Source organism: Phyllostomus hastatus, unplaced genomic scaffold (genome assembly GCF_019186645.2).
Source record: "Phyllostomus hastatus isolate PE091 unplaced genomic scaffold, TTU_PhHast_1.1 phas_scaffold_78, whole genome shotgun sequence".
NCBI classification, from domain to species: Eukaryota; Metazoa; Chordata; class Mammalia; order Chiroptera; family Phyllostomidae; genus Phyllostomus; species Phyllostomus hastatus.
Genome location: NW_025334041.1, coordinates 111,105,167 through 111,122,222, shown reverse-complemented (window position 1 = coordinate 111,122,222; position 17,056 = coordinate 111,105,167). Strand labels below are relative to the sequence as shown.

At 35.3% G+C, this 17,056-nt stretch overlaps 2 protein-coding genes across 3 annotated transcripts in view; one reads left to right on the top strand and one right to left on the bottom strand.

Moving 5' to 3' along the window:
* SOS1 (SOS Ras/Rac guanine nucleotide exchange factor 1) overlaps positions 1 to 17,056 on the bottom strand; it is a 117,456-nt gene that overhangs the window by 17,029 nt on the left and 83,371 nt on the right. For both annotated transcript variants that reach the window (XM_045827079.1, XM_045827080.1), the window contains exons 11-17: positions 14,572 to 14,653; positions 13,696 to 13,818; positions 13,311 to 13,414; positions 11,919 to 12,141; positions 10,697 to 10,816; positions 5,530 to 5,692; positions 4,379 to 4,496 (exon numbers count right to left, since the gene is read on the bottom strand). In XM_045827079.1, the coding sequence (XP_045683035.1) occupies positions 4,379 to 4,496; positions 5,530 to 5,692; positions 10,697 to 10,816; positions 11,919 to 12,141; positions 13,311 to 13,414; positions 13,696 to 13,818; positions 14,572 to 14,653 (933 nt within the window). The remainder of the gene's footprint in view (positions 1 to 4,378; positions 4,497 to 5,529; positions 5,693 to 10,696; positions 10,817 to 11,918; positions 12,142 to 13,310; positions 13,415 to 13,695; positions 13,819 to 14,571; positions 14,654 to 17,056) is intronic.
* The window catches only part of ARHGEF33 (Rho guanine nucleotide exchange factor 33), a 116,244-nt gene that overhangs the window by 98,826 nt on the left and 362 nt on the right, over positions 1 to 17,056 (top strand). The window contains exon 19 of the transcript XR_006784355.1: positions 16,342 to 16,500. The gene's annotated coding sequence lies outside the window, so the exon portion shown is untranslated. The remainder of the gene's footprint in view (positions 1 to 16,341; positions 16,501 to 17,056) is intronic.

The following is a 17,056-nucleotide window of genomic DNA, read 5'->3' as shown; positions in this document are numbered from 1 at the left end:
ATGAAGAAGGGTGGGGTTTCACCTTTTTGCTCATGTCTTTCCCAACCCTTCTGGAAAAAGTGGCTATTTAGAGTTCTAGGTCCCATAGCACTTTGTTCAGACTTTGACTCATACATCTCTACAATACAGTACTGTATGTACTACATGGTACTACAATTTATTCTTTTGCTCTTTTGAGAGGGCTTACTGAGGGTAAGACAATGTTTTATTTTCTATTCTAATACCTAGCCCAGGGCTTGGCATATCACATGGAAGCATCCAACGAATGTTTCTGAATGAATGAAAGGATGCAACAGACAAATAATCAATTCTACAATGGCAGGAAAGCATGAGTGGAGATGGAACAAACTGGCCAGGAAGAGGAGGAGAACATACAATTAGAGCTGTGTAAAAGGAAAGAGCAAAGCCAATGCTACAGGCTTGGGTGTTTGTGCAGGGCGGTGAGACTTGTTGAGTGAGGAATCAACATCCTTGTACTTTGGAATAAACATTCGTTTGCATATGCATATATCTATTCTACCTATAAGTAGAACATTTTAGTGTGTGGAGAAAAACTGGAATATAGACCATAGTCTGGCAGGGCCTTGGAAGGAGAAATTACCTGTAAATGGTGTAGTGCCAACACGAGACTTGAATAAAAATGAAGACCAAGTAAAAGTGTTAGATACTACCCCTGACCCTTCCATACAGGGGAAGAAACAGCGTACAGAATTAAGGGTAAGAATCTGGAAGGCGTATAGACAAGATGGAATTAAGAAGCAGCAATAACATATGGCTCTACCTGCTGGGTCAGAACCATGACAGGCTGCCTGGCTAACTCCAGTGACTGATAACTTTTAGTTTTGGAATAGCAAAAACCTTCCCAGCTCAACAGAACTGAACAGAGACAGTTCATATAAACTGCCTTGAAAGAACAGAGGCTCAACAACAAGAAAGACAAACAGAATTGAGTAGGAAGGTTGGCAGGTAGGTTGTTTGTACCTATCAAATTGCCTACACGTCTGTATTCACTCACTAAATCATACAGCTCACCTTAAAACATAGTGAATCATACTCTGAATACAGGTCTGAAACGTCCTTTCTTCACATGACATATTATGAAGAACAGTAATGTTAGTTCATCTGAGAGAGAGTACTCCGGAAAGTTCAGTTTGTGTGAATAAATGCCTGCCGGTCAGGGTAATGGGGGAGGTAGCAGGGGCTAATTCATTACTCCAGTGAACAGGCCCTGAGGTCTCTCTTCACCTCTGTGTACAGAGGCTGTAGAATATCAGGAGTAGCATGACTATAAGCCCAGTAAGTGCTATGTATTTTTCACCTTTTCTAAGCACCTGACATAGTTCTTGACTCTGCATAGTAGGTAATCAAGAAATACTTGTTGACAGACTGAATAAAATGAACTTACCCAGGTACTTTCCCAGGCTCTCCTGTAGGAATTGGCACTATAGTTACCACACATGAAAGTACATGCATAAGCTTTAATGTTTTACCAGAAAAGGAAAATAAATAAACTCAATAGTTTTTATCAATAATTTAGGAGGGGAAAGTCCTCAGGAAAACAGAACAAATAAATAGTGATAAAAAAATACATGACATAAAAAACATAAAATGAGAGAGAATAATTATGTTTAAGAGTTTATCTTTTTGAAGAAAAAAGCAAATGAAAGTAGAACAAGTACACAAAGGAATGAGAAAGAATACAAATAGGAATAATTTACAAAATAACATTTTTGTATATGTAACTGAATGCTTGCATTTTTTAAAATAATGAAATGAGACACTTGCAAAGCAGATAACTGAAATTTAGAAACTTAAGGAAGAGTCGTGGCTGGTGTAGCTCAGTGGATTGAGCACGGTCCTGCAAACCAAAGGGTCGCAGGTTTGATTCTCAGTCATGGCACAAGCCTGGTTTGCTGGCCAGGTCCCCCAGTAGGGGGTGCATGAGAGGCAACCACACATTGATGATTCTCTCCCTCTCTTTCTCCTTCCCTTCCCCCCTCTCTAAAAATAAATAAAATCTTAAAAAATATATATAAAATTAAGGAAAAAATTAAAATGTTATTAAAGAATTATTATATCCTAAAAAGATTACAGATCCAGATGTTTTTTTGTTGGAATATTTCAAAAATTTAAAGGCTAGATCATTTCATGATATTCCAGAATGGAATAAATAAGATGTAAAGTTACTTAACTAATGTTACAAAGTAAATATAACCATAACAACAAAAGCTATAAATATAGCACAGAAAGAAAAACCACAGACCAACCTTATTTATGAAGATGGATGCAAAAATCCTAAGTAAAATGATAATGAATAGAATTTATTTATATTTTTAAAAAGACTAATCCACCATGAATAAATGAGTTAATATTAGTAAGTAGGAAGGTTCAGTATTAACCAATCTGTAATTTAATCTGCTAAACAAGAAAAATCCTTTTTCTCACTAAGATGGAAAACTATTTACCAAAGTAAATGTATATTGCTAACAAAGCAAAGGAGATAATTATGAAAGGAAACTTTCTTAACATAATAAAAAGCATCTAATCAAGAAAATAGCAAAATTACACCTATTTTTTGCTTAAATTGAGATTAAAACCAAACTGCTTATTATCATTATTGTTAAACCTTTGTTTGGAAGTTATGACCAATGTTACATACAATGCACAGCACAGAAGATCAAAACAAGAGACACTATCACTATTAATAGACATAATTAAGTATTTAGAAAATCCAAGGAAATTTAAAAGTCTTGGAATTAAGGGTAATTGACTGTTAAAAAAGACAGCATTCACAATGAAGAACACCTAGAAAAAAGCTAAGTACCATTCATTTTCTTTCCAAATTAATTGATAGACTGTTTCAACTGTATTAGAGGAAATTACTCCCCCCTCCTGATTATAAAGTTTATTTGGAAAAATAGGGAGACAAAATTGGCAAAGAAACACTGAAGAAACAGTGAAGAGCTAATGTTATCATATCTGAAAGCACTAGAAGCAGAGGTTCTTAGCCTTGGCACAACTGGCCTTTTGGACCGGGTAACTTTTTGTTGTGGGGGCTGCCCTGCGCATCGCAGGGTATAAGTGACGTTTCTGTCCTCTGCCCACTGGATACCTCTAGCACCTCCCAGTGAGAACAACAAAAATGTCTCCAGATTTTGCTAAATGTTGTCTGGGGTGCAGAAATTGCCCCCTGTTGAGAACCACTGATTATAAAGTGCCAATAATTAAAACTGGGCACTAGTATAAGAACTTAATGGGAAATTACTTATTAAAGGAATTACTATATATAAATGGGGTTAAAGAAGATTTACTCAATAAACCTGAGTCAATAAAAAACCAATTTGGTGGAGAAATAAATTTAAATATTTCATATATCTAAAAGATATTTCAATTTGATTGAAGCGTTAAACATAATTTAAGAAATGAGATCATAAAGCTAAAAGAAAATATCACTGAATATTAAATTACTAGGCTGGAAGAATTTTCTAAGGTTAGAACCAACAGCAATCATAATGGAAAAGACAGACATTATAGAATTTAAATATACTGTATGTTAAAGAATAAAAACTAAAGGGCATAATGGTAAAATATCTAGCTTAAAAATATTCTCAAATAAAGATATTCATTATAACATTATTTAGGAAACCCCAAGACATGCAAACAATGTATGTGTTTGATCACGGGGTAATAGTTAAATGAACTGTCAGACCAACTTTATGGAATACTGTGCAGCATTACAAATAATAATTATGAAGACTAATAAAATGCAACAATGTATTTAGAATATGATAAGTGAAAAGAGTAAACAATAGTGTGTATGTCATATGATCACAACTATATACAATGTGCATAGCAAAAAGATTAGAAATAAATACAAAAGTGGTTAGTTATGAAGCCTGAAAACAAGTGGGAAAATGTGATGTACAGGTTTAAAAAAATCAGGATATAACAACATCATGCATGGTATAACTTAAAGCTATATAAAAATATATAGATATAGATAAGGAAATGGCTAGGTGAAATATACCACATGCTAAAAAGACTAAACACAGACATGTGATAGAGATCATTGTTTTTGTTTAGTGTTCAGAGGAAGAATCATCATCAGAGCATGTACACAGGCAGAGAAACCGGTGTGAAGGAGAGAGCGTTCCATCAGGGGGCTGCCCAAGATGGAAATAAAAAGTGCAATGTATAGATTAGGTTTGATCTTTAAAAGTCCTAATAGAGAAAAATTCTAAGAGGATTCAGGTGCTAAATATTTGTTAAGTAAGAATTTTCTACTAGTATATTACACATGTGTAAACTCAGTTATTTAATGAAAAAAGTGTCTTGTTTTATCCAGAAAAACAATAAAAATTCAACAGGAAATGCTCACCAAAGAAAGGCACACATGGTGGATTAATAGACCTGAGTTTTGCCAAGTATTTCTTATAGTGATCTTCACTTAATTCATGAGCTTCTTCTAAAATTTTCTTTTGGCGACTTGGTATTTGCTACAATAAAAAAATAATATTTAGGGAGCATAAGTTAATAGAAGGAATCAAAGGTTTTTCAAAAAAATTCCAGGCTAAGAGTAAAGCCCAATCACAACTGTATCAGCTTGAATCTAAGAATAACCATGCTGGCTCAAAGAGACTATCTTCATGGCTCCTAGTGCAAACTTGAAGGGTGTGTGTGTGTGTGTGTGTGTGTGTGTGTGAAATCAGGTTTCTCCTGCCATTCCTCACACAATTATGTGAGTATAATTGTACAATACAAATTAAGTGCTGAAAGGATTTTCTTCTTCTAACTGTGAATGCATTAATGAAAATGCCTAATTTAAAAAGAGCAACCAATTCAACGTGAAATTTAGATAATACAATCTTTTAAACTATTGGGTTGGCCAAAAAGTTCATTTGTTTTTTTTTCTGTAAGGTGGCTCTAGTAGCTCAGTTGTCTTTAACTTTGTTCAAAACGATTCTGTTAGATTGTATTGTTATAGCTGTCCTATCAGTGTGCATTAAAAAAAAACTTATTGAAATTGGTGAATTTTTGTTTAGCCATTTTAACATTGAAGATGGGAAGAAAATAAGCAACATTTTTAGCATATTATGCTTTATTATTTCAAGAAAGGTAGAAATGCAACTGAAATACAAACAAAGATTTGTGCAGTGCGTGGAGAAGTTTTGACTGATTGTGTCAAAAGTGGTTTGTGAAGTTTCATGCTGGACGATGCTCCACGGTTGGGTAGTTGGGTAGACCAGTTGAAGTGGACAGTGATAAAATTGAGACATTAACTGAAAACAATCAATGTTGTACGACATGGGAGATAGCCAACATACTCCAAATATCCAAGTCAATAAAGTTACTGGTGAAAATAAAAAATGTGTCTGCTTTATGGAACAAACTAAATGGACTTTTTGGCCAACTCAATATTAGTGAGAGACAGATGAGGCAGTTGAAAATTAAAGATCATATTTGTTAAAATCCCGATTCTTAGAACATGAAATTTAAGTTATTTTAAAAAAGCCAACTATACAAACCTACCTCAAATGTGTGGTCTAGCCTGTAAACGGGTGATGAGTTCATAGCACTGACCACCTCAAGGACGCCATTGAAGTTGTTCAGCTCTTGAAAGACTTGCAGAATCTCAATTATTCGACTCACCACAGCCACTCTTTCTTCTAAGTTTTCAGTTTCTACAATACATCTGGGAATCAAAGACAAAAATGAATTAAAAAATTCATAGTTTTTCCAACAAAGATGTGAGTTAAAAATTTTAGTAAATAAAATAATGTAGAGTGTGGAGAGGCCATATGTGTAACTGTAAAGATTATATAGTCAGAATGCCAGGTAAGTGGCAGGAGAACTGAAGGATACGGCAGCGCCTTGGTAGTCAGGCATGCTGCTCCTCGCTGCCTCGCAGACGGATACCGGGCACCAGTGGGTCACGTTCCTAGCGTATTTGGTACATCCTGTCTCGGCACTGGAATTCCTGGCGAGGAATTCCTGGCGAGGAATTCCAGACTGACGAGTCTGACATCTTATTGAATGTATGCTGTTTTGGAGGATGTGGGGTGTTCTAAGGGAATTTATTCTACAATTCAAAAATTCTATGCTTCCTATTCTTCATCTACTTGCAAGATTTTAGCAATTAATCCTCAATTTCTTTCTTTGAAATACAGAAATAATTAGCTATATTTCTAGGGACAGCTTTTAAATAGTAAGCATTATAAGGTAAAAATGTCAATGAAAGTAGTTTACCTCAGTTAAGAAGAAAAAAATTTATTTTTTATTATATTTTATTGTTTGTGCTATTACAGTTGCCCCAATTTTCTCCCAAGAATAAATTTTTTTAATTATTTAGAAAAAATCAATGAAAATAAAAGCACTTAAACATCAAGAATCCTTAGAAAGTATACATGTATATATCTTGGTTAATATCTAAAAGGAAGTGTGCTATGCTAAAAAAAAAAGAATATTCCTCAGTGAACATTTTCTTTCCACTTCTAATATTTGAGAGAATTTATTTACTAATTAGTTATCAGTAAAGAAAAAGACACATTAAACTTGGTTTTCAATAATATATTAAACACCTTATAATCCAAGAAAAAGCAGAATACATAACTGGTAAAAATAAATATAGATCAGTATTAAACATTTTTTAAATGTAAAGTTGCAGCCCTGAGTGGGTGGCCCAGTCAGCTGGAGCGCTGTTCTGTGCACCACAAGGTTGTGGGTTTGATCCCGGGTCAGGGTGCCTACGGGAGGCAACCGATCAATGTTTCTCTCCCACACTGATGTTTCTTTCTCTCTCAAATCAATTCTAAAAAACTTTTAAAAAATGTACAGTTGCAGATTACATAATTTTCTAATGAGGCAGGACTGACATTAAGAAAAAAACATTGTAAAACTATCAAAATTAATTTGCCTTATATCAAATAAAACATAACATGTTTATGTGTTTAAAGCATTAGCTAAATCTCTACAAATATATTCTGGATAGCTAGTTAGATATTTCAAAAGGCATAATATAAGTATAATGTATTTGCATCTTTTATTTAACTATTTCAGTTGATATAACTAGGTATATAAACAGATTACCTGTGGAGATTTTATAATGACCAGGTAAGTATGGAGTGATTTATCCACAGGTGACTCCAATTTAATGCACACCCACGGCTAAGAACCACTCTGGCAAACGAACAAGAACCTTTAACATTGAAAAGGCAGATATTGGAACCCTTGTACACTGATGATGGTGGGAATGCAAAACAGTATAGCCACTAGGGAAAACAGTATGGAGGTTCCTCAAAACATTAAAAATAGAAGTACCACATGATTCCGCAACCCCACTTCTTGGAATTTATTCAAAAGTATTGAAATCAGTGCCTCAAAGATACATTAGCACTCCTATGTTCATTGGAATGCTATTCACAATAGCTAAGATGTGCAAACCACCTCAATGTCTATCTATGGATGCATGGATAAAGAAAATGTGGCTATACGTGCAACAGAGTATGATTCAGTAGGGAATCCTGCAGTATGCAACAACATGAATGAACATTGAGAACACCATGCTAAGAGAAATAAGCCAGTCACAAAAAGGCAAATACTGCATGTTCTACAATAGTCAAACTCATAGCAGCAAAGAACAGAATGGTGATGGCCAGGGACTAAGCGAAGTGGAAAGTGGAGCATTGCTCATCAACATGTATCAGATTTCAGTGTTGCAAGATGAATAAATGCTAGATTTCTGCTGTACAACATCATGCCTAAAGATAACAATGCTGTGTTGTACACTGAAATAATCTGTTAACAGGGTAAATCTCATGTTAAGTATTCTTAACACAATTTTTTAAAAAAGGACAAAGCAGGAAATGGCCTTTTTTCTTAGTAATCTATTTAAAAATATGACAGAAATGAAATGGTCTCTATGTTCGATCAGTTATGTTTCCTCTTTACAGACATAAGTTTTAATGACTATAATGGAAATCATACCAAAGTGTAGCTATTTAACTTAATGAAGAAATCAGGAAGTAACACATAGAAGGAAAATTCCAAAGTTTTACTTTTTTAGAGGCTGGGGAGTAATAAAATAAATAGAAGAAAATCCCAATTTGCAGATTACTTGGGTGCTTATTTCTCTTTAGGAATCTCTTTCGGATCTGGATCCACATTCTAGCTCAGGTTTCAGTAATTCCCTTCTGTCACTGGGCTTTTGTTCTGTCAGTTCCAACGTGATCTGTGGAACCTCATATCACCCTTATTAGTCAAATTGACTAATTAGTCAATATTATTTGACTAATAATATTTGACTGTTTTTACTCAGAAGAAAAACATGGCTAATACATAAAACTCCAATTTCTGGCCACAACTATAAAATTCCATTGAGATTCTGGATTTCAGAGATGGTAATGTAAGGAGCTTTCACTCCTCAGTGAAACTGGTGAAAATTGTGTGTATATATGTTTATAGATAAATATATGCATATACATATATATATATGTAAATATTTAAAGTCTCTGGAAATGGCCCTAAAGCAAATAGCAAATGAAGAAACATCTGTTCAGGAAAATCTACAAAAATTCAGTAAGAGAGATAGAGGCAGGAGTTTGTGGTATTTGAACTAAGACTGCTCTCTCCCTTCTTCCTGCCAGAGCACCTCTGAGGGGGAGGGGCGGAGTGGTCTACAACAGATTGTGCGAGGCCCCATCCCAGGTGAGGGCAGTTGAGAGGCAGGGGCTCTTTCCTCCTGCATAACTCCGATGTGGAACAGAGGCCTTGAACGTGGCATACTGAAAATCCTGGGAAGACAGCCATTCCCTGGTTCCTAAGGCAGTTCTATGTCAAGAGAAGCAAGCCAAGAGGACCCCAGGCTATGCTATGTGTGCACATGCACCACCACCAAGCACTCAGCTCCAGGAGCAAGAATGTTAACTCCAAGAGAAACTTGTCATGGCCCCCGGATTCAGACTCTAGCCTCACACAGGTCGCTCCTGATCTCCTGTCATTTACAGCAAAGTGTGGAGAAGTTTAAACCTAAGGATGCTCTCAAGAACAGTGAAGGTTGTGGTGAAGAGTAATTTAGAGATCTGTGGATTTAATGAAGATACAGCCTAGACTTCTGGCCAACTAGTCCACAGGAGAGAACCAGGGAATGAGATAGCTGAGGTCAGAACAAATATCAAAATAGAGACCTTAGAAACCATTTCTTCAAAGGAGTCACAATATGATTAGATTAGTTCACAGAGCAATTTATGCCACCAGGGAGTTTCTGGAAACAGCAGAGCAATCAGCTGGCAATTACTGGAGGTTAACAACTTGGTGTGGTCAAGGAGGGAATGAAAGAAAGCCTGACCGACACTGCTGCCTTCTTAGGGTGACTGCGGGCAGGCATACCCTAATCTGTACCTCCCAGAAGAGGGGCATCTCAGTTTAGCATCTCAGTGTGGGACAAGGTGGGGGAGAACAGCTTTCACTAAAATAATCCAGCTAGTCAACTAAACAAATCAACAAGCAATAACAATAACAAGTCCTGGGGACAGGGCGGGACAGCAATTTCAAGTTGCTACAATATTATCTGAAATGTCAAATTTCCAACAAAATATTACGAGGCATGCAAAGAAATAGGAAAGTATAACCCTTTCACTGGGGAAAAAAGCAGGGAACAGTAACTGTCTGTGACAGACCAGCTGTCCAATGTAACAGAAAAAGATTTCAAGTAGCCATTAGGAGTATGTTCACAGAACTAAAGGAAAGCATGATTTAAAAAGCAAAGAATGGTATGAAGACAGTGTGCATCAAATAGAGAGTATCACAAAACACACAGAATCATAAAAGTAACCAAATGGAAATCCTGGAATTGAAAAGTACAATAATTAAAAGAAAAAATTTACCTGAGGGGCTCAATAGTCTATTTGAACTGGCAGAAGAAATAATTAGTTAACTTGAAGATAGAGCTATTGTTCAAAAGTGAAGGCAAAATAAAGACTTTCCCAGACAAACAAAAATGGAGAGAATTTGTTGCTAGCAGACCCACGTACAAAAGTTCCTCAGGCTGAAAGCAAGTGACCCCAGATGGTAATATGAATCCACACAAAGAAAGAGGACAAGTAAAGGTAATTATGTGACTATAAAAGATACTAGAAATGCATATTTTTTCTCATTGCTTCTTTTAAATGATTTAAAGAGCCACTGTGTAAAATAAGGTGCATGTGATGTACTGCTGAGCCTATAACAAACAGAAATGTAATTGTGTGTAATACATGGCCAATACCGCACAAAGGAGGGGGGTGAGAGCAGAGCTATAACAGGCTAAGAAAATGACGGCAAATGGTGAAGCAATAATTATAGCGTACTGTTAGATTTGCATCATTACTTATACATAATGTGGATCACAATAATACCACAAAAAGGGGGGAAAGGAAATAGAGCTATATAGGATTAACATTTCTATGTATCATGGATATTAAGCTACTATAAATATGAAGCTGATTTCAATGAGATGTGGTAAACTTTAAGCAACCATTAAAAAAGCCTCAAAATATAATAAAAATTTAATGAAATTAAAATGCTACATTAGAAAACTTTTCACTCAGTGCAGAAAGAAAGGAGAAAGAAGAACAAAACATGAGACATATAGAAACGGAACTGCAATGTAATTTGTAAAGCATCTGAGTGTTATGAATGTAAGAATGTCAGTAATACTTACTTCTCAAACCACAGAGTGAGATTAGTGGTATGCCGGATCATTTTCAGAAGATTAGGAGAATTAATTTCTTTGTCTTCTTTTGTCCACACACTTCCAACTAATTCTGATGGCTGTACAGCTCTAAAATCAAGATATAATTCTACATGATACTTTTCCCTCTAGTGCACTGGTTTATTAAATAAATGAGACAGATAAAATTAAACTCATATAAACTTTCCTTTTACACCAGCAGCAAGATTTATGACAAGGTTTAACAAAAAATTATAATTCTGCATCTTTTTCTATACATTAAAAATATTTTATGCATGTACCTGTGTACTTTTGTTATTGCTTTACGGTAGCATTTTATTTGGGGCAAGTTTGGGATTTCTTCATAATATCTTTCCCAGCACTTACAAATACTATTTAACAAACTGGGGTGACAAAGTAGTTTGGGATAATTCTTTTAAATAATGATATATCTGTTATAATAATCAGCTCAATGAGGTTATAGTAATACTTCAATTCATACATTTTTTTTCTCTAAAGGAGGAGGGGAAACCCAACCACAAAACAGCCCTGGAAAATAAAATAGACTCTAACACTGATTTTTGAGAATAGTGATTATCTTTGGTGGGAAGAGATCTATAAATTTAGTTCCTTTTTTATCATTTAGTTATTAAAAATAGGTTGAATTTCTAAATAGCCCCCTTTTACAACTAGAAACAGACATTTTTTGAGACAGTAGTTATTAACATGTAGAAAAACTAAAAAGGCTGTAAGTGGCCATGACTTAAATTCATAATTGCAACAGCAGTGGCTAACGTACTGAGCCCTTACTCTGTGCTAGCACTGTATACCTATTGACTTTTTTAAACCTCACCACCATCCTGGGAGTGAGTAATATTGCTAGCTCCATTTTACTCGCGAGGAAACTAATAGGCAGAGGGAGAAAGTTACAAAAGAAGGTTGGAGTTGCTCTGGAACACCAAGCCAGCAAATGGAAAAGCCAGCATCTGAACTTAGCTTTTCCAACAAGGGGTGACTGCAGCCCGAGAGAAGCTTTAAAATCCAGACAAAGCAAGGAGGGATCAGCGAGTGAGAGAGGGGCCTTCTGCGCACCAGGCACTTCACGTCCTGACTCACTTATGTCGTAACAGTCTTTTAAGGCAGAAACTAGTATTTCATTAAAAAAATTAACTCCTTTAAAGTGATTTTTCAGCTTGAATGTCAAATTACATACCGATATAGATCTGATTCAAGTAAAGTGAGCTGCCGAGCAATTTCTATTGGGTGTAAGGTGAGCAGGTCAAAAGTCTCTATGTGCCCAGGTCTGCTTATATGCCATTCGACTGTGGGAGGTGAACTCTGAAATGTAATATTATGACCTGGTCCACTGTCTCTTGCCATTTTTTTCCTTTGGATTATTTTAGTGATGGATTCAACCCATTTTCTCATTGCTTTACCTGAAATACATTTTAGGTAATGAAATACATTTTAAATAACATTTAAATACTTTTTACTCAACATTTTATTTTTTAAAATAGTATAAAATCATACAAATGATACCTGAATGTATCTTTACTATAAAAAGTTCAAATGATCAAAATTTAAAAAATGGAAGTTCCCCTTTACCATTTCCCTGTTCCCTACACCAGTCTCATTTTTCCTCACCTGGGTAACCACTGTTATAACCTGGTTTATATTCTTCTATTTCCTTTTAAAATGAAATTAGAAAGTAATTTATTTGTAGAGATTTGTTTACTTCTATTGTTCTGAACTTCTGTTCAAAATATTTTATAATCTTCAAAAAAAAAGATTTATCTTACACAGATGAGACTTCCAAGGACAGACTATACACATCCACTGTTCCTCTCATCAACACTGCACTTTGTAAACCAAACAGCGCCGGAGGACCGAGTCCTCCATTTAACTATCAGTTTCTGAGGCAGCTCTGTTTCGTACTATGCATGAAAATGTGGGTGCTGGACACTACTCTGATCCTCATTTAGCCTGTACCATGGAAATGTAGACAAGTTTATATAAGACAGTCTTATACCTATACAATCACAGCATCTTTAAAACTAGAAGAGAAACTTGGGAGATCATTTAACCTAGCTCCACATGTTACTGATGAGGATGAATGAAAGTAACTTTGTCCAAAGTCATGGCTGATGACTGGCAGTGCTGGGAATAAAACTCCCATTTCCCAGCAATCCCAGCGCTCCATTCCCCGTGCTCTGCTGCCTCTCTGATGTATGCCCTGTTCACCTGTGGCTCAGGGACTCCGTCAGCGGGGTTGTGATGGCACAGCAGTCCCTACCTGTCCTTTGTACACCCACTGTCAGATAAGTGTAAAGACAATACACTTATCTATCTAGGAGACTTTTCCTATCCAATTCCAAAATAACCAACCAGCTGATTTACTAAACGAAAATACATTGGTTCAATAGGGTGATGACTGAGCAATTTGTAGATCAAAAACGTTGTTTGATGAAAATTTTTTAATTTTTCAAATTGCTATGCTGGCACTACCACATACACCTCTTAACAGTGGGCTGTAAGGACAGCAATTGACACTCACCACATAGATATTTTTATTACACATAAAACTAGGCACTTACAAAAACCATACCTCTTACTGTTCCAATAAACTCCTCCATTCGCCGCAAAAGATCTGTATCTCTTTCAAAGTCATAGAAGTGGTGCTCTACCCAGTGCCGGCAGACATTCAATACTCTGTGGCATTCACACAGAAGAATAATTGAATTACAAGGGAACTCGGGGATAAACGCTTATCACAATGAATGGTATAAATGAAAACAGTAACTGTCACTAAATTAAATAATCTTATAAAATGCTTACCACTTTCAAAATTCCATGTTAATTAAGACTTATACAATAACTTTTGACAATTGCTTGTCACTCATTTTACTTACTACCTCCTGCTGGCTTTGTTTCAACTCTGAAACAAAAGTTTGATAAAGGCTTATTTACTTCAGTTATTTGTTAGCACTTACCGCAGTTGTACAGGCTGTATATATTCTTTTCTAAACCTTTTTAGCTCTGCACTCAAGGGTTGATCTCCATTCTCTATAGCTATGCGATCAGCTTCTGTTGGCTCAGGCTCTGGAATTTCAAACCTAACAGAAAGCAGAATAAACTAATGAAAATATTAATTGCATCAAATTATACAATTAGGAAGCTACAAACTGTTTTACTAGTCAGCACAATCAAGAGAGCACTGTAAAAAATTACTAAGGACAGACACATCAGTGAAAACAAGGCTTCTATAATGTAAAGGTTAATGGTATTACAGATAAACCTAACTAGAAACACAAGAAGGAATACCAGCAAAGTCTAAAAAGAAATGTAATTATAAAGTTATTGAACTGATGTTCCTTTTTGGCTTGTGTAATTACTGTAAATCAACTAACATAATACTTTTTAAGGGTAAAGCTTGAAAAGTTGACTGCTCTTTTGAATGAAACACTTTTCTTGATTATAGTGTTTCTTGGGTGAAACACTTTTCCTGATTATTTGTTCGCTGATAAGCTCTATTTTCCTCAACTTGTGGCATATTTGAAAAATTCTGTTTAGGACATTTAAATCATCAAAATTTGAATTTCTTGAGTCTAAATTATGCATTTTATATAGATCTTTAGTTAGATTAACTTATAAATTTGAAGCTTCACATACTGATATTCCATGTAAAAAAGAATGTCTATTTTTGTTTTTAAATAATCAAAGCTAACAAAATGATCTTCTAAGAGATTTTATTTCTTAAAACAGTGTTCATTAACTACAATTTAAAGCTCATTTAATATATTTCCAAGAATATAAGATCTTAGCTTAATCTCTAAAAAAAAGGATTTAAACATTTAAAATTAACAGACCTTTCTATTATAAGACTCAGTAGTTCTTGAGGTTTACAAAAGGATCTGTATGTTGTAAGAAATGTCCGAACAAAATTGGGATCTAAGAAGAAAAGGAAAAATCTTATTAAAATCTTTGATTCAGAATGATTAAAATAGTATTTACATTTTCAAAAGAGATCAAATAGTCAACTTTAAAAGTCCCAGAATATTTTAACCACATAGAATGCTTTGGATTTTATAATGAACTGTTAGACTTAGTGCCTCTTAAATTAGTGGCAAAACTAAGGATACTATAATTTTAGATTTATTTATTTACTTACTTTTAGGGAGAGAAACATCAATGTGCAAGAGCTACATCAATTGGTTGCTTCTTGCACACCAGCTGGGGACCTCACCCACACACAACCCACGCATGTGCCTTGACTGGAATCGAACCAGCGAGCTTTCAGTTTGCAGGGTGGTGCTCAATCCACTGAGCCACACCAGCCATGGCTGGATACTAAAATTTTATGTCAACCTATTTTCTTGACCTCTGCACAACTCTGACTAGCTGATGTCATCACTGGCCTCAGGGGCACTAAGGGAAGGAAGGGAAAGGCCAAGCATGGAAGGAAGCTCCCCACCTCCTACCTGGATCTCAGAGGACCACCAGGTGGTCTATCTCCTTCATAAAGAGAAAGGCCACAGCATAATCCATTACCTTTCCTGACATCCAGACTAGTTTATTTAGGATCAGTTATCTAGATTGCTTTCAATCATGTTAACAGAACATACAACTAGAAATTAGACCTTATAATTTTGTAGATAAAGTTAAATACAGTTTCTAAATTATTTTATTTGCTAAAGGTTTAAAAAAATACTACTAAAAGATGCTTACAAATACATATGAGTTATTAAAACTATTAAATGTGCCAGAATATGCTGATTTGGTTCTATTCACAACTTTCAATTCTTTTTATTTTGTCAAGTCTTTTATATGACAACATTGAGAGTTGTCATAAGAGCAGGAGTCTCCAACCCCTTCCAGCAGAGGACGTACTTGTCATTCAAATCTCCCTGCAGTGAACCAGGTGGTAGACTGAGTGCGACCACTCCCCCAGGCCTGGCCTACTACAGTCTCACCCTAACAGTATTCCACAATGGGGGGCGGGGAGGGGGGTGGAACTTCTAGAACACAAATGTTATCAAGCTCCACCTTTAGTTTTGAGTTGTTACAGAGGAGGAGGGAAAGAGATCATTAACTTTAGTTTTACTTGGAGAATCCTTTTCCTATCTCACATTACAGTCTAGTATGCTCTAATTTAATGATAAATTCATTCAGAGTAGCAAGTACCTTTATTTTTGTTAGGCTATATACACTGTGGACCCTTTATAAGAAGTACAGTGTCTTTTATTACCATAGAATTTAGCAAGAATCAGAATTAATTTGCTTGGACAATGTTGTTATGCTGATTCTGTCTGATTAAGAACTACCCTAAATTTAGCCTTATAATAAAATAATAATACATTAACTTCCCCCAATAGCTGATTTTTGGATTTATCATAAAACAGAAATCTACTTCCAATCAATTGGTATATGTAGTCATGGAGGTAATGAATTGATTTAAATATCAGACAGCCTTGATTTTAAGATTATACTTTTTTAAGTTAAAGAAAAGTTTAATAACAAAACTACATTGGTTTTAATACCCATCTTCTTTCACTAGAGTGGATTACTGATAAAAGTCATATAAACACATACAACCCTTTAGTAATTTCCTCTGTTCGTATTTTATTGTTTGTCTTCAGTTACAGAGTTCCTCAAACGTTAAAGACTAATGTCTCAACCAGAAGAAAAGATTTTAAAACAGAAGGCTGTACAAGATTTTAAAACTGAGATTTATATCGATTTCATCACAGTCCTCCCTTTCAAGAATCTTCTTCCTGTTCTGCAAATCTATTTGTAAGGTGAGGCTACTCAAAACATCACGTGTTTAGGAAGCAGAAGCAGTGGCCACTGTAGAGATGCTGAGCTGTCACTGTTGGAGAGAGCTCCCAGACCTTTAGTGCAAAGTGCTCCAAGTATCCCTGAGTTCTATTCCAAATTTAGGGTGACCTGTCCTTTTTTTTTTTTTAAAGAAAAATTTACTTCAGTCTAAAATTCTAAAACTGACATCCAGATCCATTTAAGTCAGGATAAAAAGTTGTGGGATATTAAAGGTACTTTTAAGTTGAAAAACAGAATAAAGGTTCTTAATGAATTTAAAAATATTTTTTAAAACAGGCTATTTTTAGAGGTATACTATTTTAAAATAGTCTTTTCATCTTAAACCAAACTTCTGGCCATTTCAGTACACTAGTAACTGATAACAATGCTGAGAAATCATGATGTGCCTCAGTGCCACGTCAGTCAGAGGGCGTCACATCAGCTCCTGAAGTCTGTTCTGTAAGGTTCGCAAACAGCATTCTCATAATGTGCTCCATTCGGTTTCTGTGAAGTGAGCAGGGCCAGTGGCATTTTTCC